This window comes from Fistularia commersonii, chromosome 6, assembly GCF_037954325.1.
Source record: "Fistularia commersonii isolate RoL2024-O1a breed Wild chromosome 6, RoL_Fcom_v1.0, whole genome shotgun sequence".
NCBI lineage: Eukaryota > Metazoa > Chordata > Actinopteri > Syngnathiformes > Fistulariidae > Fistularia > Fistularia commersonii.
Genome location: NC_141289.1, coordinates 12,097,124 through 12,123,199, shown reverse-complemented (window position 1 = coordinate 12,123,199; position 26,076 = coordinate 12,097,124). Strand labels below are relative to the sequence as shown.

At 40.0% G+C, this 26,076-nt stretch overlaps 2 protein-coding genes across 20 annotated transcripts in view; both read left to right on the top strand.

The window, feature by feature from the left end:
• mbnl2 (muscleblind-like splicing regulator 2) overlaps positions 1-6,544 on the top strand; it is a 49,304-nt gene extending 42,760 nt beyond the window's left edge. For 8 of the 19 annotated variants that reach the window (XM_086148129.1, XM_086148135.1, XM_086148130.1 and 5 more), the window contains 2 exons: positions 562-656; positions 4,377-6,544. In XM_086148129.1, coding sequence (XP_086004255.1) covers positions 562-656; positions 4,377-4,391 — 110 coding nt within the window. In that variant the 3' untranslated portion in view covers positions 4,392-6,544. The remainder of the gene's footprint in view (positions 1-561; positions 657-4,376) is intronic. The other 11 variants (XM_086148133.1, XM_086148127.1, XM_086148119.1 and 8 more) reach the window with 2 other exon arrangements.
• Positions 6,545-11,067: 4,523 nt separating this feature from the next.
• LOC147233376 (ras-related protein Rap-2a-like) lies at positions 11,068-25,202 on the top strand. The gene is made up of 2 exons (XM_086148117.1): positions 11,068-11,500; positions 24,817-25,202. Exons 1-2 carry the CDS (start codon positions 11,187-11,189, stop codon positions 25,052-25,054), a joined length of 552 nt encoding a protein of 183 aa, XP_086004243.1. The 5' UTR covers positions 11,068-11,186; the 3' UTR covers positions 25,055-25,202.
• Positions 25,203-26,076: the final 874 nt, after the last annotated feature.

Genomic DNA, 26,076 nt, shown 5'->3' with positions numbered 1-26,076 from the left:
AAGTGTAAAAAAAAAAATTGAAAAAGTTTGTTGTTGGCAAATGAGAAGGATTTTGGCATATTTCTCTTGCCAGCCCTCCTAAAATTTAAATTGAAAGTTAAATTCCCATTCCTGCTGCCAAAAATGTTATTGTAATTACAGTCTTGTGCCCCAAAGCTTCTCTGGGAAAACAGCAAACTGATTTGCCGTATAAATTTCCTTACTTGTGATTGTAATCTGCTTCTCTCCTCTTGTTTTTTTTCTCCCATGCTCTTTTTCTTTCTCTCTTTCTTTCTTTCTTTCTCTCTGTCTTCCTTGCTTTGCATTGTGAATGGTTGCATGCCATCTGCCGGTGTAACCCTAACGATGGCTTGCTGGCTCTCTGTAACATCTGCCACCATCATCAACAACAACAACAACAACAACAACAACAACAACAAACGATACTGTCGACATGCACACGCCATAAACCTTGCCACGGTTACTATAATGCTCCACCTACCCGGCCATTGCTACCACCTCTTTCCTGCCCCCCAATTCCTCCTCCTCCTACCCCTCCCCTTTCCCACCCTCAAAATAAAGTCCCAATGATGTACAGTGCTACGCCTGCTACTGTTTCTGCAGCAACAACTCCTGCCACAAGTGTCCCCTACGCAGCAACAGCACCAGCCAATCAGGTTTGCTCCTTTTAAAGCTTTCTTTCATCAGTCCCTGGAGCTCTGAATAAGTACCACCTTCTAATACAGAGTTGAACCCTCGTCCAGCCCCTCCCGACCAATCCATCTACCTGCACTGGGCAAGATCACGCTGGCATCAGAGCCCGTGAGTGGGTGTTTTTCAGTCACATTTAAATAGAGAAATCCAACGCAATGCATTGTGTTTCTTGAGAAACGCAGTGAATGTTCTCTCGAGGCACTCCCACCATGCACTTCTTCAGAGCTCCCACATTTGCAAAGTAGTAGTTGTATTGTGTTGCACTTACTTCCTATTTTTTTGTTTTTTTCTGCATGTTCTGTTTTCAATTTTTTTTCACTTCTCTTGTTGTCAAATAAGTGTCTCCATCTGCAGTAGGGGCATCATCTGTACTGCTTGTGTGCTGCGCAGACACACACACTCAAGCAACATCCATTCAGGCATTTTCTGCAGAACACCTCAGCACTTGCAGCTTGTTTGTAACAGTCTCACAGTCACCACGTTGGATATTTTCCTGTTCCTTTCCTGCCAATTTGATCTTTTTGTTTTATCTCTTCCTGATATCATGGCTTAATCATGTAGGAAACATGTCTGAGCTTTACTTGTCAGAGCGAGACAGACAAAAAAATGATCACAGAAGGAGTTTAAAAATGCCCTTTAATCACTTGTTCTTCTATTGTTGCATGTCAGCAGGGGACAGGCAAACAGGGCAAGGTCTCAATGCCAGCGTTCTACATGTGTGCCCCATTTTAAACCTGGAGATTTTCAGCACAATGCTGGCTCTCTGGACATGGGCAGCTGACAATCATTTACTGGTAGTTGTGTATTGAGGTGCCTCGAGGACATGCGGTTAAGCAGATAAGGGTTGTGTCACACATAGAAATTAAAAACTGGCCAAAATTCTCGTAAAAGGTAAACATTATAAAAGTGAGCTCATGCACCAGAACCTCAAAGAATTGCATGTAATATCAGTCAGCACATAAAGCGAGTCACCACTTTTTTCATCACTACAAACATAATGTAGGCTGAAAAAATTAAAGGTATCTTCATCTCGGTTTTATTTATGTTTTATTTTCTGGATTATAAATTCATAACTTGGATTGTCTGCATAAAAAATTGCAGGTTTGTCAGACCCCTCCCCCATCTAATCATAAACCAACCATCAGGACGAGCACCTTGTGCTTTATTGTACATCCTAGATCGGCAGCGTGTGTGCACTTCCTGTGAGTCACCGTCTCTTCCTGTAATTGGCATTCAGCAGAAGTAGCAGCAGGAAGTAGAGCTGCTCTTTAAAGATGCATGTGGGACAAGGAGACAGAGAACCAATGACGTCAGCCCTCGCCGTCTGTCTCCGTCTGTCCCTCTCGCTCTCTCCTTCCCGCCCTGCACAACTATCCCTCCAGCTGGGGTACAGTTAACACTCACCAGCTGTAATGCATCTAGCACACGTTTGGGCAATTCATCATCCCAATGTTATTTTTCATTGGAATTAACGCTGTCCACAAATAGATGGCATATTTTACTGCAGACTAACTAATTCTAGCTGGTTAGCTACCATCACTATAATATAGCATCCTAATCTCAGAGTCAAGACATTTGTTTGGTGGAACGAAACAATCATACGGTTAAAATAATCATGTATGCCGTGTCTCTTGCCAAAGCAATGTCATTAACGTCAGTGTAGTTTACCTCAGACCCAAATAAAATAGGATAGAGTGACAGGATGTTGAGACGCGGGGAGGTTCAGACTCTGGTCAACTCATGACCTTCTGACCTGTCATGTGACATGACAAGCTGGAACCAATCACATCGCCTCGTCGGTTGTGACATTAACGTTACAGCTCTTGCTGGAGATTGAGTCGCAGCGCACTCTACTGACATAATGATGCATTGCAGTGAATTGTCCCTTTTGAACAGGAACAGAATTTTTTTTTTTAAAAAAGATAGCATGTCATTACTATTATTGATTTAAATAACCAAGATTTGTAAGGGTTCAAGCAGTCGGATTAACATTTTTCACCTCTTTTATTCCCCTAACTGGTTCTAAATTTGAATATGCTGCATGTTGTAGCAACTGAGACAATTCTCTAGTGTTAATGCAGAAGAAAAAGATCTTGCCCCAATGGGACTTGAAATAAGTTCTTGGAGTTTTCCTGGACCCACCTCCTCCGCCCTGACGGGTTTGCCACTCTACCTTATCTGTCAGATCCCACCCATTTGGCACCCGCCACCTAAGCTTGCTTTCAGAGAGCGGGTGGGGGAAAAAAATAACCCGCCTTTTATTGCGCGGCTTACCCGTCAGCCCCACTCTCCAACCGTGGTGACTATTTGTGATATATGATGTGACCTGTGGCTTCTGTCATTTGCTGGCTGTCTATTGTCTATTAACAAGCACCATGCTGCTTTGTTCTGTGTCGGCCCGCTGCCAGTGGTGACCACATGATGGCAGCCGGCCGCTCTTCTCTCTTTCCTCACTGCCTTTAGACTCTCTCTCTCTCTATGTCTGTTTGTAATTCCTTGCTCTCTCTCACATACACACATACACAAAAAGAATACAGAGAAGACACATAAAGGTTGACCGGGTTTGGGTTAAATGGTATTTGCAGATAATTTGGAGTTTCCTTTACTCTTATCTGCATAAAAAAAACAAATCTGGAGACTGGTGCGCTCACTGCAGTGTATAGACCAGCATGGAAAAAATACCGTTCATCAATATTTATTTTTCTGCATTGAGTTAAATCCAAATCATCTTTGGGCTCTTGAGTATGCTTGAAACAAAGTCCCACATGCAATATGTGCCTTCTGTGTATGGAAGGGCTGGGTAATATATTGCTTCCTATAAATGTTGTCTGAGTGTAGTTATTGTTTGTGATAGTTCTTGGATAATTTTTGTTTATAATGAGGACAATTTTGCTCACTAAGCGTCCTTGAATGTTTTTAACACAGTAGGAAATCCCCTGAGTTACCATCATTAAAAATTAGCATCATTTAAATGTGTAAAAATGTTCAGAAAATACCTTAACAATATTCCCTTAAATATCAAGACCAAATCTAACCTCACACTTACAATCAACAAGAAATTAATAAGAATTCTCAACATATTAGCAAGCTGTTTGACAAGGATAACCATCAGAAAAGTTAAAAAAACTGACACTGTTGAATTATAAAACATTATTATCATAGAATTATAATTTTGAAATTACAAATGAATGAAGGAAGGCTGACATAAATTTTGTGGTGTTTTTATCTGTACTGACAAACCTTACTACTTGGTGACAATTAACACAAAAACACTGTTTTGATCCAAACTAAGAGCTGAGTGGGGGGAAAAAAAAATCAAAAATACTATTTGACCCAGAGGGAAAAGACTTGAAATACTGACTAATTTCTTTTACTCGTGGGAGGAGACAATTAGAAGAAAAACATAATCCATGGACACTTGAGTAAATAATGAAATGATTTACTCAAAGTGAATCAAGACACGTTTAAAATGATACTTTTGCATGATCACGCTCCAAAATTATAGCAATGTATATGCTGGACAAGTGTACCGTTTTCTATGGTTTAACAAACTTGTGACTTTTTAAGCAGGTGAAACCTTTCTTTCCATTGCAGACTAAACCCTTCTCTCCTTGTCCTCTCAATCCCCTCTCTGCATCTCCTCTCTCTTTTTCCCTCTCTCTCTTTCTCTCTCTCTCGTCCAGATCATCCTGAAGTAAATGTCCGGAAGGAAATGGATTGTCATGAAGCTGCACTAGGAAACCCAAAACTGCCCCTCTGTAAATACTACCTTACCTCTCCCATAGAGGTCGAGCAACCTGCATGCTAAGAGTGTAACACTTCGATTTAACCATAAGAACTGCAGTGCCGATGTAACACACACAGAAAAAAAAATATATACTATACTGTATGTATTACTAGAAAAATATTAACATGGGAAAAAGTCAGAAATACTCTTATGTATAGAATCACATACATGGCAGAAACACTATAGAGGTCATTTTTACAGGGGTAATGTGGATCCCCCTTTCGTTCATATTTATTCTGAAACCTCTGCACAATTTTCATCCCTTGGCTTATGAAAAAAGATGCTTGATTTGCACTGTATAAGTCATATAGTGCTTTCTTTTGAAGTGGAAAGCAGGAAGTCAGAGAAAACCGTGCACTACCACGACGACATTCTGGAGGCACAGGGAGCCCGAGGGGGTTTATGGTCTTACAGACTTACTCTCTTGAAAGTTGAATGTCCTTGATTCTCGTGTTTCCCCTCGCACGACTGCAATGCCAGTCTGCCCCCCTGATGCTGTTACGATGCCATAATAATGCATGTCCTCTCTGCCATCTTCTGATTTCAGTAAACACTTTGCCAAAGTTGCCGCTTGGAAGGGATCGTTAAAATCAACCTGCCAGAAAGTCGAGCGGAATTTTGACATCCTGCTAAAAAAAAAAAAAAAAAAAAGTTGCAATTTCAAAAGTTCTCAGAGCGCAGTTGCAACCCAGTCGCCTATCATTTGTTTTGGCACCGGGTCAATTGCTGTTCTGGAAAGATGAGATAGATTGTGCGCAAATTTGTTTTATTTTATTTTTTTGCATTTCAACAAAGTGGATGATGGTGCCCAGTGTTGACGGATGATAGTCATGGCCATTACCGAAAAGCCTAAAGGCTCATGTCTGTGCCAAGGGCTTGACAAAGCTCGAGGGTTAGTAACAGACATGCCAAGCCCTTTGTGTGTGTGCATGTGTGTTTGTATCTGGAGACTGATGGTCTGCCGGCAGACTGGGACTTGAAACGAGGTCTAATAGGTGACGACAACACCAGGTCTGGTAGGACAGTTTCTGGAGGGGAGGTATATAAGTGCTAAGACTTAAATAAACAAAAAAAAACAACAACAAAAAAAAACCAGTGCATTTGACGATGCTCGTCAATTAAAAGATGACTTGAACTTTGACTGGAGGGCTATCTGTGACCGTCGGTTGTCCTGTCCAACCCAACTATCACCGATAATCCTGTTTCATTTTAGAAATCTGTAGAAGTGCCTAAAAATGCTCATCAAAACATGCATCCAGAGTGGATCACTAGAAGTCACAGACGCAACACACTGACCGTCATATGCGGCACTGACTTTCTGGAAAGACATCACATTTTGCGAGTCGTTACTGGAAACAGTTTTTCTACTAACTGTTCATTAACATCACAAGTGACTTTATGGAAACCAATCAAAAATAGCTTTGTAGAATTTTGGTGACTTTCATGGTGTACCATCATTTCTTACTATGGTTTGAGTAGTTTACATGAAGAACGTGAGTGAGGAAAAAAAACGAAAAACAAACGTATTGTAAACCGTGTAATGTATGTAAAGTGTCTCTTATTTTGAGAATTTATATTCATGGTTCTAGAAATGTATTCAAAGTTATTTAAAGATTTGTGCTGTGTGTTCTATCAGAGTATGTTCGAATCCCCCCGAACCCTCCTTCACCTCCGCCAGCACTTCCCAAAAACATTTGTTTTTCTAAAGCCAAGATCATAAAATGTTCTTGTATCTTACTTAGACAAACCCTCTTTACTTTTGTGATTAGAATGTTTCAACACAATTTCCTTTATTTCTCCTCTTTCCTTTAAAGTATGTTTTAGAAACACACACTCACACACACACATACACACACACACACACACACTCACACACAAACACACATACACACACATACACACACGGACACATACACAGATGTAATTTCATGGTGCTTGATAACATTGACAATCCACAATCATACCTTTTTGAACTTTTTTGGTTTCATTCTTTTCTGTTGTCTCATTTATTGTGACATGTATGTAATATTTGTGAAAGGGGATAAAAGTTATATTTTGTTGTAATTTATCTTACGTTACTTTCGGTCAAATTTTAGTCAGACACAATGATGTAAACTATTCTATTTTGAAATGAATGTAATTTATTGAGCTGTGCTACATTCTGCATGGTTGGTCACTTCAAGGTCTAACCTATCAGGAGAGCAAATGAGAAGTCGCACAGGAACAAGGGTGGGGCTTAAAAGTCGACCCACCAATAGAAAGCTAGTGGACCTTTCTTGCCTTCTCATCAAAAAAAGTAAAAAAAAAGATCACGGTGTTGCAGTAATGAGCATAGTGATAGAGTTGCTTGTGTTGCTGGAAAAAATGTTTATTGTATAGATTACATTTTACCAAAAAAAACAACAAAAAAAAAAAAGAATAGAAAAAATCAAAAAAGATGTACTTTTCACTCTAGTATGATAGTATTTCATAACAATATTAAGTTGTTGCTGTGGCAACCAAATGTTGCGATTACTAAAGTTTGGTATTTTTGTAAATGACATTGTTAAGTTGATTTTTGTTTCCTTTTTTGCTAGAACACTGTACACACAGTAGATTGTCAAGAAAATATTAACATTTCTTATTCTTCACTGAGATTACAACCAGATATTTTCATTAGCAAATAACAGCCCATATAGTGCTGTGACCGTAACACTTAAAATAGATTTAAAGTCATCAATGTCACATAGATTATATATATATATGTGTGTGTGTGTGTGTGTGTGCGTGCGTGCGTGCGTGCGTGCGAGCGTGCGTGCGAGCGAGCGAGCGAGCATGCGTGTGTGCGCGTGTGTGTGTGCATATATATACATATGTGTGTGTATATATATATGTATATGTGTATATATATATATATACATATATATGTGTGTGTATATATAAATAGATATATATATATATATATACACACACACTCACATATATACCTATATAAATATATATAAGAACTAAATAATTTAAATAAATTATTATGTTCAGATGTACAACACTTCCCCTGACAAAGGACCTTCAGGTTCCACACTGAGGCATCGTATTCAATGTGTCACTATTGTTAAGGATTGCACTTTTCATACTATTTCAAGATGTTTTCATTTCCTTAAGAGGTTGCTGTTGTAACAAAAATTCTGTTTATCAATCAAAAGCAAATACTACTGGTAAACTAATTAAACAAGTTGCATGGGAAAAACATTATTTCTTTAATTATTCAATGAATGTTTCTAGCAAAACAAAATAATGTCTGTTCACGAAATGTCCACATTTGGTTACCCGCAATGCCCCTTTGGTTATGACATACTAAGATGTAATGGTTTTGTTTTTTTCATTTTGTTTTGTTTTTGTTTTCAACATGTGAGGTGATCGACTGATGGTAAAATAAGCACTTTCTGAGCAGTTGGTCAACTGAGCAGACTCAGCTTATCCAAACACTTTGCCTTATTTCTAGTCCATCGTGCTTGCGGTTTTATGTTTTCCAGGAAACAGAAAAATGAACAAGTCTTGCCCAAACCCCTTTTCCAGTTTAATTTCAGACATAACTTTATGTAATGTCATTTACATGGTTTTACTGTGTGCAATGCATTGCAAAAAGGGACGACTGCAACAGAGTCAAAGACCCTTACTTGTCGTCTCCCTCTCATCTGTATTGAAACCATTTCGTGCCCATTGCCTTACAATGGAACTGTTCCGATCTTGTAATTTCAAAGCTTTAGCCAGCAGAGGGCACTACACTGGAGATTGCAGGTTATGAAGTACGACTGTCAGTGCCATCTTTTTTGCAGTCTACCCAAGCAACAAAGTAAAGGCATAAATTGAGGGGAAAAAAACACACATATATATATATATATATATGAATATATATGTGTATATATATATACATATATATATATACAAAGAAAAGAACCTCTTTGGATTTAATAGTTTAATGTAAGCATTTTTAAATGTATTCTTTTGCATATATTTTGTGCTATTTTATGTTTCTATAGTCAAATGTTTCTTTGGTTCCAGCAAGATAGTGTAAAATCTATTAAAAGAAAGAAATAAAGAAAATCAAAGGAATGGCTTTCCCCTTGGATTCATATTTGTGTCATATTTCTTCCTTGTGGCGCACAAAGAAAATGGTTCCTCGACTTGTCACGCTGCGAAAGAGTTGGGAGAATCTCTCATTGTGTAAACTTCAACTGACTTGAAATTGTGGTGGTTTTTCCTCAGGGGCCCTTTAGAAGACCACCAGGGCCCCCTGAAGTCCTCTTTGGCAGCTGCAGCCCTAAAAGTAAATAAACAGGTCCTAGTTTGTTTAGGACATTATAATTTATAACAGATAATGGGGCAAGGAAAACATAGATGTGGACTTCCTGGAATTTACTGCATGATAAAAGCGAGGACTAGTGCAATTTTACATTTGTTATTGTCACTTTCTGTCTCTGCGGTGCATAGTCATTCATATCTGTGTTATAAGGCTACAAACGTTCAAAAACCTTACCTCCTGTTGGCAGCGATGAACGGAAAAGCTGGCTCATGTTTGCGGCCGCTTTCGCAGCGGGATTTTCCTTTATGTCTATCTTTGTACGTGATCACACTGGCCCTGCTGCAATTTCAGGGTGCAAATTCCGAAATATCCACCAACATCTGAAACGTAATATCCCTCAAAGATGGTATACCTGACACATTACTATTCCTGCGGAGATGCAGAGCATCACAAAGTCGCTGCATTTTCTTTACCCTATCAAACAAATGCTTTATTGGAAGTACAATTTTGATAAGACCGATGTAAAAACATCCCCAAATTCTACATGGGACGAAATATGTTTGGAAAATAAATATTAGAATACGGGTCGCAGGGTGGTGCAGTGGCTTTCGCTTCAGCAATTAGGTCCCTGGTACTAATCCGACCGGGGGCCTTTCTGTGAGTTTGCATGTTCTCCTGGTGTCTATGTAGGTTTCCGCTTTGCTCCCACAGTCCAAAAACATGCGATAGGTTTGATGGAGACCCTAAATTGATCAGATGTGTGAATGAGCAACCCTGAGCGCAGGATAAGCGATAGATATAGATAATGAATGATCAGACTGGAATTAGAACTTGCTATGCAAAGGCACATTCTGTCTGAAAATATACTGTTTATCTGGCATTATTTTAATAATTGAAATATTTGTCATGATTGGGATTTTTGGAACAGATAATGATATCTGCTTCAAAATAACTTGACACTCTTTCGTCCATCATCAGCGTTGAAGGTTTTAAGTTACAACACAGGCCCATCCCCTTAAAAGGGGATGTTCAGTGAATGGAGAGGTTTAAACTAGCCAAAATTTAGTATGAAATGAATAATTATATGCATGGAATAATCAATAAACAAAAACATTGCTGAAAACTAAATTTAGACATCGATGTCATGTTTTTTTTCAGGAACCTAGAGTTTGAGATCTTGTGGATTTAATTCGATAAATAAACTAACAAATAAACAAATATGAAATGTTAATTAAATAAATGAATGAATCTGTGTGACAGTGAATTACAAGCAGCTATTCATCCCCCAGAAAACGATAATTATTTTATTTTGTAATATTTTTTAGCAACCCAGAGTTTGAGATTCTTGTGGTTGTGTATTTACTTTTAAAATCATCTATCTATCTATCTATCTATCTATCTATCTATCTATCTATCTATCTATCTATCTATCTATCTATCTATCTATCTATCTATCTATCTATCTATCTATCTATCTATCTACAGAGAGAGAGAGCGATATCATATTTTTTAGCAGCCCAGAGTTCGAGGATCTTGAGGTTGTGTATTTAATTTTAAAATCATATAAATGTATGTATATATATATATATACATTATATATACATACACATATATATGTATGTGTGTGTATCTATATATATGTGTGTATATATGTGTGTGTTTATATATATATGTGTGTATATATGTGTGTGTGTGTGTATATATATGTTTTATCATATATATATATATATCATATTTATATACATATTTATCATATATATATGTTTTATCATATTTGTCGAGCCCAGCCCAGATGTCGAGATGTTATGGTTGTATATTTAATTTAAAAACATATATATATATATATTTATACACACACACACACACACACACATATATGTATGTATGTATGTATGTACATAAATAAATCGCGGAATTTTTTGTTTTATCTAAATGCCGGTTCCCGTGTCGCCTCCTCCCCACATCTTCCGGGAAGCGGTAACATCCCGTGGATGCGCCGTCTCTTCTGGAGGCGTGGATTCCCTCCACTCCCCTGTTTGCTTCTGCGGGTTGAAAAAAAAAAAATCCGCCCTTCGCCTTTAAACTCCAGGAATAACGTTAGCCTTAGCACGGAGGGAGGGAAAAGAAAGAAGATGTGCAGACTAGTTGTTTCTAATAATAGCCGATCTTATCTGTGCCACACCGACGCCTCCTTGCATTATGGATGCCTCCGGAGCGGCGGCGTCCCTGCAAGATAGCGTGGGAATATTTCACTGAGCATCTCCGGGACAAATGCTCCGACATTACTTCCCTTCTCCCGCTTAGACGGACACGTCCTTTATCGGCAGGAACAAAACAACAACAACAACAAAACAACCGTGTCATGCCTTCAGTGTGAGTGCAAAGGTCTCTCCCTCCCTGAATGCCGGACTCGCCCGGGTCGCTATGCGGGAGTATAAGGTGGTGGTGCTCGGCAGCGGCGGGGTGGGGAAGTCTGCCCTCACCGTGCAGTTCGTCACCGGCACCTTCATCGAGAAGTACGACCCCACCATCGAAGATTTCTACAGGAAGGAGATCGAGGTGGACTCGTCGCCGTCGGTGCTGGAGATCCTGGACACGGCCGGTACCGAGCAGTTCGCCTCCATGAGGGACCTTTACATCCGCAACGGCCAGGGCTTCATCCTGGTCTACAGCCTGGTCAACCAGCAGAGCTTCCAGGACATCAAGCCCATGAGAGATCAGATCATCAGGGTCAAGAGGTGAGTGGTCCAGGTCATGGTGAGCAGATGGAGGTATTATTATTATTATCTCTTGGTTGGGCTTCCCCGTTTGGAATGGTTGTGGGTGCAGCGTCGGGCTTCAAGTGGCTGCTTTTTACATCCGGAGGTAAAAGTTGGCCCAACTTGGCCCGCGCGCGCTTGAGTCAAGCGTGCGGACGGGAGAGGCCGGGAATCGAACCGCCGACTTTGTGTTTGTGTGCTAAGTAAGTCACATTCTGATGCGACACCTCGTGGGTGTTAAATATTAAAAACTATCAGTTGTGAAGCTAAGAGCTGTTTAGGTGGGAAAATGATGGTGCATCTTAATAGTCAAGATTATTTCTTGTTCAGCTTTATTTTTCCAAACGTGAGCTCTATTAAACTTTCCACCTCCAGGCCCTCACCTTCTCCGATCCCAGGCTCAGTTTGGTCAAGTTGCTCAGACCCAGAGACTCTCAGCAACTGGGCCACTGTAGCTTTACTTTGCTGATGTATACACACACACACACACACACACACACACAAATCAAATATAAGTGGAGGAAAAAGTCTGTCTGTCGGGATATGATATTTTCCAACCATGGGAAAGCGAAAAAGGCTCTCAAAACTTGTTTTGATAAGCCAGATATTGTACGCCCTCAACATATTATTTTCTTCTTCTTCTTCTTCTTCTTCTTCTTCTTCTTCTTTACTCCAGTGGAATACAATGAGCTGCGTAAACCATGAGTCACACAGATATTTCAGTCTTAAGAAAATGTCCTAAACAGCTAAAATGCTTAGATTAACACAAATGACAGAGCAACTGTTTACTTTTTGCATATATCATTTATATATATATATATATTATGTTTTCTTTACCAATTGATAACTGTAAGGGCCTTTTCCTGTCCTTTTCAGAAGACAAACTGTGAATAGTGATGAAGTAGTTAGACACAGGTGTTGACAAAGAGTTGTGAAAAGAGTTGGATTTGGTTTTGGATATTATTTTTATTTTCGCCTCCTCAGTCCAATTCTCGAAAGCCAAAACACTGACTCTGCATAATGGCCACCAAACGGCCGGTCGGTCAAAAGAAGCTATTTCAGAGCAACATATGATGTGAATGCCTCAGTCGGCTAGTAAGTTATACAATGTGTCCAGTTTAGTAGCAACATACAGGAAGATTATCTGACTCAAGTCACATTATTTAAAGATTTAGAAATGGAAAATTCTCCTGCTTTTTAGTCCCCGTCGGGCCTCAGGTTCTAATTTACGGTATCTGTATGCACAGCAGACTTTGACCCCTGATAGGTCCGGTGTAACTCTTTATTTTTCCTACATTTACCGCTTGCTTTGATATAATTTCTCAAACACAGTTTCATTTAAACCAATGTTGGAGTACCTCCCAGAGCCCTTCTGGTGGCCTTGTAAGTCATTTAAACGGTGCAGCTTGTCAAATCCTCCAGGCTCCCTCCTCCGTCTTGCTCTGCGAGGAATTCAGATGTTCTTCATAAAAGCCCAGCTGAGGCTCACCTGTCATCCATCAACTCACTGAACTCTCCCCGTTTGTGGTATTTTCTCTGCAACACGTGACCGACTCCGGATGGCTTTGATCAGCGCGCTCAGTTGCTCAACGAACCCACTGAGCTCATCTCACAGCCGGGGGAGAGAAAAAAAAAAAGCGGTGATGTGTCCCCTCGGTTGTGAAATACTCTGGATGAGCGCTTTCCTTTATTTTAGCAACGCCGGCGGAGAGGTGGCTCAGATTCTGTGGTCTTAAAGGCCATGCGCATGTTAAGGGAGGCAGCAAAGCCAATATGTTTAAATCTTATGACTGACTGACTGCTTCAAGTTGAGCATCAGTGTATGAAATCTATCTATCTATCTATCTATCTATCTATCTATCTATCTATCTATCTATCTATCTATCTATCTATCTATCTATCTATCTATCTATCTATCTATCTATCCATCCATCCATCCATCCATCCATCCATCCATCCATCCATCCATCCATCTATCTATCTGTATGTATATGTGTATACACATTCCGTATATGTGTATGTATTTGTACACATACATGTATGCTATGTATGTGTATACATTTATGTTTATACATTGTACATACATACATGTATATATACATGTATGTATATACACGCATATATATATAGATTGATACAAATACAGACACATTTACTGGTAGGGTTAGGAATAGATTAAGGGACTTTCAGAACTCTGAAGATGGTTTTAACACATTAATATTTATCATTGTATTATAAGGTTAATTTCAAAGTAGTTGACGTCCAGTATTGTTTTTGCTGCTATTTAAGTAGTTGTGTCTTCAAGATCATAAAGTTATGCATTATAGCTTTTGATATTTTCATTAGCTAAGGTACACTGCAATACTAAAGCGACGCCCCACATATGCAGACACTTAATATGCCCCGCCCTGTATTCTTGCTCATAAACTTTAGCTGCCACATTGACATCAAATAAAACACAGAAAAAAGGTAAAAGTTGATCATGTCAGTCTGGATTTGTGGTAAAGCGTAAGGATCCCAATCCTGTTGTATAAGTGCCGTTTGTCGTATTCTTCATCCCATTCCTGGGAGTGGCACGAGGTCTGACGTCAGGGACTGAGTGAAAGCCGGAGCGCGTCACAGCTGACGAGGCACTCAGCGGGGACCGTCTCACCCAGGAACTCCGAGAAAATGAATAATATAGTAATGGATAAAACACGGTTTGCAGTCGTCTTCAGAGGGCCTCCACCCAAAGAAGTTGCCTACACTGCGTCAGCCACCGCTGTCCTCAAGTGAATGTGTGGGCTATAAATATTTCATTCTTTTATTTTACAGTGCATTGGCTTTGAGGTGAGATTTGTTCCTGAATGCACACAATTGCAAATAAGTGAAGTGCCCTCAAAGATGCACATTGGCCTAAATCCAGGATATCATGGATTTTCACTGAGGCTTTCAGTCGAATGGAACCATTTAAAGAATCGGCTGAGGGTCGACATTTCTATATTATTTCAATTGTGAGACCGCTGGAGCAAGAAGCAACAAGAGATACCAACTAATAAACACTTTAAAAGTTTATTAGTTGTTTAAAGTTTAAGAATGTTTGATGTTTCCTTTTTAAAAAAAACAATGAATTACAATTTATCATAAATTTTTATTTTTAAGGGCCAGTGTAGCAGCACAGTGCACCTACTATAGACAAATGACACTGTTGAACAGTAGCAAACAGCTACTTAGAGCTACTCTATTTTAGGTCTGAAAATGTTTTAAATCCGATCGGGTGAATATAAAAATCGGACTTGTACCTCCCTTAAGAGCAAAACAATATAAATGTCAAATGATGATAAGATTCTCACTCTGGTGACCATGGTAGTTGAACATTTTGGTCAAGTAACGCATCTTAAGACAACCGTTCATCAGTTGTGAGTTTTCTTAATGAGAATGGATAGTCTCGTGTTCAATTTTGTTCGGACCAGACCAGCTCAGCAAGACGTATCGGTCTGGTTGGTGTTGGCCATAGATCAATACTGCTATGGATGCAGCTGGCAAGATCCAAAGTCATTCAGAGCAAAGGAATGCATAGTGTTGTCCTGAGGAAATAACAGATTACATGCTGCTATTAGATACTTTTAATTTCTGTCCTCAGTGGCTATCAGCCAGTTCTCATATCAAACCAGCCGCCACCCCAAACCCTGAGGAGCAGTTCTGATTGGTCCATTGGGACCAATAAAAAAAATTGTCTTGGGATGGATCGACAGGCCCAACAGATTTGCTGTGTAAGTGAAGTTTTGAGTTTAGCCGATGGCTTTTTGTCGCCGGGGTCTTCAAAACCTACATTTTACTTATATTCACTTTGATTTTTCTCCGTTGTCAGACAGGAGTGTCGACGTTAAAAAGAACGAGGCAACGATCCAAAATAAGCTGAAACTGTTTAAAAGGTTTTACGACTGTTATGTTTCAAGTTAGTGAATTCATGATCCCAGACCAACGGTGTTGTTCATTAAAATGTTTCCCCCTAAAAGCCTCCAAAATCAAGACATTATACAACGTTTCATCCATAAAGCCCCATGAAGCCTTCCTAACCATGTTGGCAGGTAAAACAACCGGGGTCTGTTCTCGCTTTTGTTGCAGACTGTCAAGGGGAAAAGGCGGGCGGGGGCCCTCTTGCCTGCTGATGCTCTGGTTCACAACTGTTTGAATATCAACATCGGTTTGTTTAAAACTGCCGACCGGCAATTCAAACATATGGGTTCTATCCATCGGGTGTCCCTTTTTATTGAAACACCATCATTCCTTCATCTCTATCAGATGTCACCGGGGGATTGGCCAACCCCGGTGCTTGACTTCTTGCTGAGGCAGCAGCAGCAACAACAAACACCACACAGAGATGTAGTGTGTGTGTGCCCACTCACGAGATTTAATGGGATTGTGTTGGTCTGGAAGCCAAGAAGACATCAGGCCTCCATTAGGGAGCTGTGTAAACCAGAATGCTCATGCAAGGCTTTTGGTGGGGGGGTGGAGGTGGTGGTGGGGGGGCATGGGAAAGAGGTTTTGTGAGATACTGTATCCAGCAGTGCACAAAATACACCACCCTCTTCAATGTAAGTTGAGGGGCAGGGAGAAGCAGGAAACAAACTTGCCCTCCCCAAACTGGGTCTATTTTATATAAACAAATATTTTCTGCATTCCGTGTTAGAGGCACTGTGGTTCTTTTCACAGCAACTTATCAGCCTGCACCTCCCAGACCGTCCAAATATCTGGACGGATCTGAAAATCTGGACGTCGCTCCGCTCATAATCTAATTCTAATCTCTTTGCTCGTTTGCAAAGGTATATGGTCGTTGGTCTGGGAGGAAGCAGGTTCAAAGTGCTCGAGACGCCTTTTTCACGCTGCACTGATGCTGTGTCTAATAGCAGGAGGTGAGCGCCATGAATAGGGCGGAGAAACCCAAACTGCTTATCCCCGGGGGCACTTTGTTGGAGGTACAACACAGCTTCCCGACCTCAGGCTTTTAGTCTTTGCCATCAGGAAAAAGCTAATTATTTAAGCAGCCTGTTGGTTTAGAAATGTGAGCTAAGATCCACCAGTTAAGTGCTCCAAAGTCCGTGTTAAGTACTGGGACTTGTTGCAGTTTCCTTGCATAAGTGTTTTTTTTTCTTTGTCTTCTTTTCACATCCAGAGCTGATTTGTGGCTTTCTGGCGCATCTCAAACATTCAGGAACACATCTGTGCTTCACTTGTACAGACATTCCCCAACGGTTAACCCTTGAATGCATCGTCCTTTGTCCAGATTCAAACACATTCTGCGGAATAGTTACAAAATAAATATTTATGCAGCAGAAAATCTTTTATTTTTCTTATCCCACCCGCCATCAGGTCTGTCTGTCTGCGATATGTCAGACTTGTAAGAGAGATCAAGAATGTGGTTTGTGGTGATTCAATTTTTTTAGAAGTTTCTGGAACAACTTTTTAATGGCCGCACAGTATTTCTTTAATATTTGATTTGTAGCCATCCAGACATCTGCATGACGCATTACAGTATTTGCAAGCTAGACCTAAAGGAGATGAAAAAAAGGAATAATATATATATATATATATATTATTACTTTTCTCTTTCTTGATTTAGGTAGATTCTTGTAAATATACATACAAATTCCTTCATTGCTGATTTTAGGTGATTTGTGGGTTATTTGAGAGGTGCCGTACTGACATGACATTTTCCTGTGATTAAGGAAAAAAAAAAGCATTTACTTTAAAATGTGGAATGTAAAAGGGGGGAAAAGAAAATAGAATAAATGAAAAAGTTAAAAAAAGTTTGTTGTGAGTTTTCTAAAATAGAAAATTATACGTGTGACTGAAATAATACCAAAAAGTTAAGTTGTATGTATATTCACTCCTTGATTATTCCGCTTATCCTGCACACAGTGTCACAGGCAGCTGGAGCCGATCATATTGGGCGAGGGACGGGATTTAAGTCCAACTGGTTGCCACCTGATTTCAGAGAGAGATACAAGCCATTTTCTCTCTCATTCACACTCACGGATAATTTAATCAAAAGTTTTTTTTTCTCGCTAATGAGTGTACCATTGCTCTGTATTTCATTTGAATGTACATATATTTTCTATGCTAAGACACTGACAGGACGTTGCTGTCTCGGTGCTCAATTCAGTAAGCCATTATCATCATCCTATTAATTTGTCTTGTCTACATGGCAAAAGGTGCCTAAAACGTTTCTTACACCCAGCACAGAAATGATCGGTGAAATCGCAGAAAATAAATTTTCCCATGCGGTTTGATAAAGGATAAGTTAAATGAATTAAAATGAATGCTGCTTTAATTGTATAGACATGCATAATTGCAAAATTGTGCCAAACTGAATATCCTGATTTTAATTAATCTTGAATCCAAGCTTGATTTGTATCTGCCATGTGAAAAGGTGTGACTGAAGTAGTAGTTTTTGGGGGGATTTTATTTTAAGGTCACGTTGTGGGTGCTTAGCACTTAAAAGCAAGAAGGTCCCTGGTTCAATTCCAACATGGGGCCCTCATGTGTTGGGTCTCCATGATCCCTCTCTGTCTGTGTGGGTTTCTTCTGGGTTCTCTGGTTTCCTCCCACAGTCCAAAAACATGCAAAAGGTTCTGTGGAGACTCTAAGTTACCCAGACATGGGAATGAGAGAGTGAATAGTTGTATATCTAAATGTGGCCTTGTGATTAATAATTATTTATCCTTAATTATCCCCATGGGGAAATTGGTTCTTTGCAATTAACCCATCATGGATGCATGCCATCCAACAGCACCAGGGGAGCAACAACACTTGGCTACACTAGGAGGAGTCAGGGATTGAACCAGGAATGTTCTGTTCCAGAGACGATTGCTCAACCTCCTGCGCCAAGCCGTCCCCATTCGTGAGGTTCTCTAGTCTCGAGTCCTGTGCAAGCCGAACAACAGTATAGATAATGAATGAATAAATGCCTGAAAGGATTTTATTCTTATTACTTTAGTTATAATTGTGATTTTGCAAACTAAATAGTCTAAAAATATAAACTACCTTGGAATGAATGTTCATCAAACTCAACAATCCTCTCTTTTCTTTACCTGCTTCTCCCTTCAGGGATAGCCACCCAACCATCAAACTCAACAATATAAGAACTTTCACTCTACCTGTTAACCTCTTTAAACACTTTTCTGATTAATTAATACATTTTGAGGACCTGAATCATCTCAGATAATGAGGAGACATCAAATGTCTGAGGGATCAGCGAAGCATGGCGTTAGATTGAAATTCGTGATTTGCATCGTGATCACAGTGTTTACCAGACAAATATCTGCTGAGGCTTCATTACGGACTTTTCTTCGACTGAATGCCTGAACAGATTTTGTCACTCGGGCGTAGAAATAATGAAGTGAAAACATTCATAGCGATAACGTGACGCATTCATGACAAAGAAATGTGTCAAACGTGAGCGGAGGCTTGAGGAATCATCCTCTCACGAGTGCAAAGAAAGTGGAGCATCAAAAGGGAATCTACTTTCATCCTGAGACGTTTCTTACTCCCTTTCGGATTTTGCTGTTTTAAAAGTCAAAAACGCGCCCCTTCCTTTTTTTTTTTTTTTTTTTGCACTTGTCGTCATTCAGCTGCTCAGAACAGCTGTAATAATACATTTCATCTAATGTGACTGTTTTTGCATGTGAATGAGACGAGAAATAGTTTCAGCTTCACTGTCAAAGATGGAAAAATAGTCTCGGTTTCTCATTGTCGGGGGGGCAAGAAAATACTCCAAAGAGCTTCTCAATATGCTCTGCAGGCCCTATCTTTGTGTGTTTATCACAGGAATGTTTGCAGCTTCTTTTTTTGTTTTTTTTCTTTTCCTTTCTTTTTGCAGCAGCGCAGAAATATCCAAGCTTTTGTTCCCTCCTGTATCATTCTTTGAGAGTTCACACTGTGTTGGCATCATATATATATATATATGCATATATACATAAAATATATATATATATGTAGTTTGTTTGTCCAGTCTCACACACATACTATACGTGTGTGAAGCCGGCTGTCGCACAAAGGCAGCGCTCCAGCTGCTAATTAACAGCAGATGCACAGTGCAACGTGGCCGGAGGGCTGGGGCGCTTTCGTGTTCTTTTGTGATTTCTTTTTGTGCGTTTGTGTGTTTTGCTCTGCTGTGGAGTCTTTAAAAATAAAAAAATGAAAATTACAAAAATAAAAACAGCTAACAGGAGTCACATGTACTCTAGCAGGTAGTTTTAAGATGGCAGTTTTCCCTGGGAATAACTGGGGAAAAAAAAAATGTTGGCGGATTACAAACACTGGCTCTCTGTGTGGGAAAGGTTTGTCGTTTCCCAGACAGAGACGAGTTTGTCAAAAAAGTAAATTAAAATGGGTTAGATGGTATCAACCAATCAGCGAGGGGATAATGTGAATATTTGCAGAGCATTAGATAGAGAGGTTATAGAAAAATGACTGAGAAGTCATTGAAAATTCCATAAGAAAGAGCCTACAATTCTCTGACACACACTCAGTCTTGCTCCACATCACTTAATCCAAACACATATATCAAGGAAGATTATGGCAATCATTAAATTCAAAAGGACAGTGATTAGCTCTCCCCCCCACAGCAAGAAGGTTGCTGGTTGGATTCCAACAGGGCACCTAATAGCCATGTTTTCCCCGTGTCAAAGTGGGTTTCCTCCGGGTTCTCCGGTTTCCCCCCGCTGTCCAAAAACAGGTTAATCGGAGGTTTTAAATTGCCCAGATATTGGAATGAGAGTTTGAATGGCGATGTGTCAATATGACGTGTGAATGAGAATGATTATGTGCTGTATTAAGTCTCACTAGAGTTTATGTCACATGGATTTTTACCATCAGGTACATATGTGTGAGGAGGGGCGTCGTCATAGGGTGCTGTTATTTAATGTTCCCATTTTTTTATACGTTTATTTTTTCACTCTTCACAAGCAGAAGAGTATCCCAGCTGATAGGCTCTTTGGGCGTTCCTGACGTCACCCTGGTTAAACCACTTGTCGTGCTGCCATGGCAACCAGATACCTGTTACTCACAGGCACACCTGCTTCTTAAAGGCTGACCTTCCGATCATTGCAGAATGTACCCGTGAAGTCTCGAGGTGAGATTGGGAGAGCCCTACGCACCAGCACCAGGTGCAAAGACGACATATTTGCATATCTGGAAAATACCCAGGTTTTTTTTTTTACATTGAGCATTAGATCATTAAAATGCAGCCCATATTTGCTGTTCGTTATTGCATTAGTAGGAAAAATGGCCTTCTCTATATTGTGGTATTATTGTCTGTTTATGTGCTGTATTTCAAAGCTATTTCTCATTTATATAAAGATACAGCTGGCAACTAAAAGAAAGAGGAGTGCGATCATTTGCAGATGAGCACACTAAGAACCATTAGACCCACTGAGAGAAATATTCTGAGAAGAGTTCTCAACGTAATAATTCAGGAATCAGCAGAGATTTGGGTGCCCATATGACATGCCACTTGCTGTTTTCTCTTGCATAAATCCGCCGCACGATTTCTCTCCTGTGAATTTACTGCTAAAAGGAAAAGCAGTGTGTTCTGTGCTGCTGCTCATTTCAGCTGCACGGGCTGGAGATGGAGATACGTTCAAACACGGCTGATAATGTCCATAATTCATGGCTTCCAGAACTCTCATACTGAACCGAGATAAGTTAGCGGTTTATTTTCTCTCTGCTCAATGCAATCTACATGCACAACCTGCAAAATCCCCAAGGACACACTATATTGTCCTTATCTGTGTAACCATCACACATCAGTCACCAGGAAGTGTGAAATTAAGTTGGTATTCAGAGAAACTGTGTGTGTGGGGGGTGGGAGGGGATCACTGAGCGAGAACATAAATGACACTGGAGTCGTTAACCTGCACTCACACTGATAGGTATATTTTCAAACTGAATGATGATTTTCAAATTGAATGTTGCTGAATTCAGCTCTGCCGAAAGCGAGGTGGTCATCGAAGATCCCCGGTCATCTAGCGTCTCACGGTGTTCGTCGATAAATCCCGTCCCGCCAATCAGGCTGGGTTTATTTCTTGAGGATGTTTTGCCTCTCATCTGAGTAGCCCACGCAGTCCTGGGATGAAGTAGAGTACTGGAGAAGCTTTCAGATAAGAGACGAAAGAAATCGACCAAGTTCAATTGCTTCGAGAAGATCAATGACTGCAGTGGAATTGTGTAGTCTCTATCAAAATCCCTTCCCTTTTGAGCCCATATCAGGATTAGTGTAGAGGACTGGAAAGTACTTAATGTTGAAATGTTAAACGTTGACTAGTTATAAGACGTAGTAAAAAAAGGAATAAATAGGTGGTAACATCTCAAATGTAGGTTTACAGCTGTATGACTGATAATACCTATAAAGCATCTAGAACAAGCACCTTAAACATCCATTTAATTTATTCTTCAGGAAATGTTTGAAACCTAGGTAATATTAAAATCACATTATCGGCACACATGATCCCAAATCAATACAAAATAACCCATTTCTATCAGATTTTAGGTAATGTTTTATCCCAACCAGTCACTACCAGTCTATTTTTTCTTTACATTTTTGGACTTTGTTTAAAGTATAAATTTAATTTGGAGAGTTCCATGTTTGAGTTGAAATTTATCACCATCTGTAACCTTATCCTTAGATTATGGCTCTTTTTTTTTTACCTTTTATCCATCCTCACCAAAGTTCCACTTAATTTCTTTTTTCAACTTGTACTTGATTTTACATCAAGTTCTTAATATATTATGACGTTATTGGAGACAAATATGTTCCTGTTCCCATTATTGTGGAGTCCCAAAGTCCTCATTGTAAAGATTCATTGAGATCCATAACTTTCATAAAATACTGTTTTTGCTCTCAAAACCCAGGTAAATGAATTTTTGAATGTCCCTTTATGGTTAAAATAAGAAACAGCAATGACACTGTTTACTATTATATCTAGTGAAAGAAATACGCAAAGAAAAAAAAAGGCATGATTATATAGAACAGAAAATGTTAAATATTCAGCCCCAAACACAGACTTACATGTTCCCCAGTTTTACATGATACCAGCCTGGAAAGCCCCACGGGGCAGGTTTGCCCTGCAGTTTCAAAGGTCTGGTCTTGTGGCGAGGAGGGAGCAGCGGTTCGATGCTGTAACAAACAAACTCCACCCTCCCGGAGAAGCTGGCTCTCCCTGTGTCTTTGTAGTTAAATATAGAGTTTCTCCTGCAAGGCTGTCAGAATGCATTTGTCTGCATGGTGCTCTCCTTCTTCACACTTTACATACTCTTGACTTCAGCATGCAGACACACACACACACACACACACATACGTACATACACGTGTTCACGCAGAGACTCACACAGGCTTGCGCGACACGCTCGTCCTGCTGAGGTCAGCTGCTGCTCGCGTGTGCTGGGCAGTCCCGGGCTGCTGGGGCGAAATGTCAGGCTGCAGGGACAAGTTTTTCTTTTTTTTTTCCTTTTTTTTTGCCAGTGTTTTCTCAGGTTTGCAGAATGAGAAGTATGGAGAGGCTATTTATAATCCCCCTCTTTTCCTCGGGGATTCCTCTGGGAGGTGAGCAGTCAAGTCTGGCAGTGCCTCCCTGTCTTGATCGAGGAATGGCTGGACATTGCATTTGACAATATATGTGTTTCCTCTGTTATATGTCAATTGTTTTTTGGGAGATAAATTGTTTCCAGCTTTCAATTTTTCCGTCGTATAAAAAACAACCGATTTTAATTATGGTCATCGTCAGGTATTTGATAAATGTGTATGGCAGCCGTAGCTCAAGGGCACTTTTGCACCGTCCTTGCGCTCCTCCCACCGAGGGATGCTCGTTCATTCACCTGCTGCCGGCACTCCTCCTCTCCTGCCAGCACGAGCTTAGGGAAAGCCTGCCAGCTCTTTTCCGCACCTCGGCTTCTCTCTCATCCGAGCAGGTGGCAGCAAGCCACCAATTTGTAGATAAGAGCCCATTTCTCAATAGCACCAGCGGATCGATAATCCAGGAGCAGAACGCATTTAGAAGTGACTGATGGTGGAGGATCAAGTGGTCGGTGCCTTTATCTGCTGTGAAAATATAAATGTTCTGGAATTGGCATGCTGTAGTAATTCAATCAAATATATAATGAGGGATGCCTAATGACAATAGAATATCTGCTAATGGGGTAAAGTAGAACAGGATTTTTAATTTATGTTTATAAAAAAAGCTTGTATGAGATCAAAATGACATATATCTGAAATTGAAATCCATGTTATTGTTCAAATTATATTCTTTGTTTTTCATTTTCAACCCAAAGAGTGCCCCAAGTCTTCAGAGCGAATGTCAGTCTTAAAACAAAATCTACAGTTGCAATGATAATAGTGATAGAACTATTTCTCTTATGGCTTTTAAATGTACTGATACATTGAAAATAAAAAAGAAAATATCTGTGATATTGAAGAGTGGATTTTTTTTTTTTCTGAATATCTGTCAGGTTGAGATTGTGATTCCCAATCTAATCGGTTATATCCCTCTATACACCCTGTAAACTCCTTTAATTTGTCATAAACTACCATTTTCATTTGATGGGGAACTCTATTCAATTGTCAATTTGTCACCCTTGAAATTGGATAAAATGTATAAGTTTGATAACTTGGACATTGCATACATAGCTACACCACCCTGTATTTTTGACCACGGTGTTTCTTTGGTTATCAAGGCCCGTGACGATTCCCCTCATGTACGAGCGCCACATTAGCTTTATTCAATTATTCAATACCCTATTCCATTACCTTCCTCAGTCTGTTTTCCTTGTATTGATGGCTCAGATAAAGGAGGACCGTCATTATCAGCCGCACACTCGGCGAGAAAGCTTTTGATTGGTTGAGACAGGCCGGGCGTATGATGGAAATGACGCTAAATGGGGAGCAAAGGATTTTAAACAAGCCTCAGAGGCCATTAGAGGTACAGCTTGCATGCCATCACGTAGAAGAATACAGAATAGATTTAGCAGTATGTCGTTATTATGTATGGAATAACAGTTTTGAAATTGAACCTTGTGATATTTGTCACACACAACCGCCCCCCACCCGAAGCTGTAGTTGCCAACTCTTATTGCGGCAGCCAGACTTAGTGAAACGCCTTCAAGGAAAGAATCTAGGTCCAGCTGCCAAGATAAGATTTGACAATAATCGACCGGGACCTGGATGACGGAGAACGCTGCGAAGTCGGACAGGCTTGAAAACTTGCTCAGGTGGATAGAAGGAAGCAAATGTCAAATATTATTCTCCCTCTTACTTCCAGGTACCAGCAAGTGCCAGTGGTGCTGGTTGGCAACAAGGTCGACCTGGAGGACGAGCGGGAAGTGTCCCCCAGCGAGGGTCAGGCCCTGGCCGAAGACTGGGGTTGCCCCTTCATGGAGACGTCGGCCAAGAGCAAAACCATGGTGGACGAGCTTTTCACTGAGATTGTCAGGCAGATGGACTTCTGTCCTCTGCCGGACCGGAGAGAGGCCTGCTGCCCCGCCTGCAGTGTACAGTAGCAGCCCCTGATGGAAAGCAGGACGCTTCAGAAAAGGATGCAAACCAGTGAATCGTAGATTGGAGGGGTTTCAAGGAAAAACCCACTCTTACTATCACTTTTAAACCCAGTGTAAAAAGGGAAAGTTAAGTGAGGGCTGGGTGATATATCGATATATATAGATATATATATATCTATATATATCGAACTGTGATACCATATTATGGAAAATCAACTGTTGTCACAAAAATGATTTCATATGCAGACAGGGACAATTGTCTGGTTGAAAAAAAAACCCAACACAACACTTTTTCCTCAATTCACTTTACTGTTTACAAAATAATGAGAAAAGGCTGTGATTAAATTAGCGATAGCATTACCTTATCATTGAGAAAATAAACGAGATGTTTCCAGAATCAATCTTCATCACGCGAAGGACAAAGTCAATTTGTTTGCGCTTTGTGTCTGACTTGTGATCCAATTATCCAAGCAGATTCCACGATAAATAGAGATGTTGAAAACCAGGCTTTCAATACAGTGACGTTCATATTTTACCCAACCGCCCAGCCCGTACGCACGTTGTTTAAAGAAACACAAAATCCAGGCTTGAGCCGACACCGTTTTTCAAACATTCACATATTTTTACCATATTTATCCTTCTTGTTTTTACTTCTTTTTGTTAGTCATGCAATTCCAATTCCATGCCTTATTGTAAAACTATGTTTATGTGCATCCATATTGAAAACTGTTTATTGAGACCGAGGTAAATGATAACCATACACGTGCTGAGCATTTTAGGCCTTCAAAGTGAGCGTTCCCATCAAAGTAGTCTTTTCTCATTTGGCAAAAATGGATAAAAATTAGAAGAAAAACCAAATAGCTGTGTGTCTATTGTTCCGTGAAGAACTATTTTCTCTTGTGAGAAAACTACTTGTAAAAATCATGATATCATAGAGGAGGTGGGTCTCTGACTGATTCACAACAAAATGATATAGATTAATAGCAGCATTGGCGATATAGACTTCGGGGAGAACTCTGCGTTTT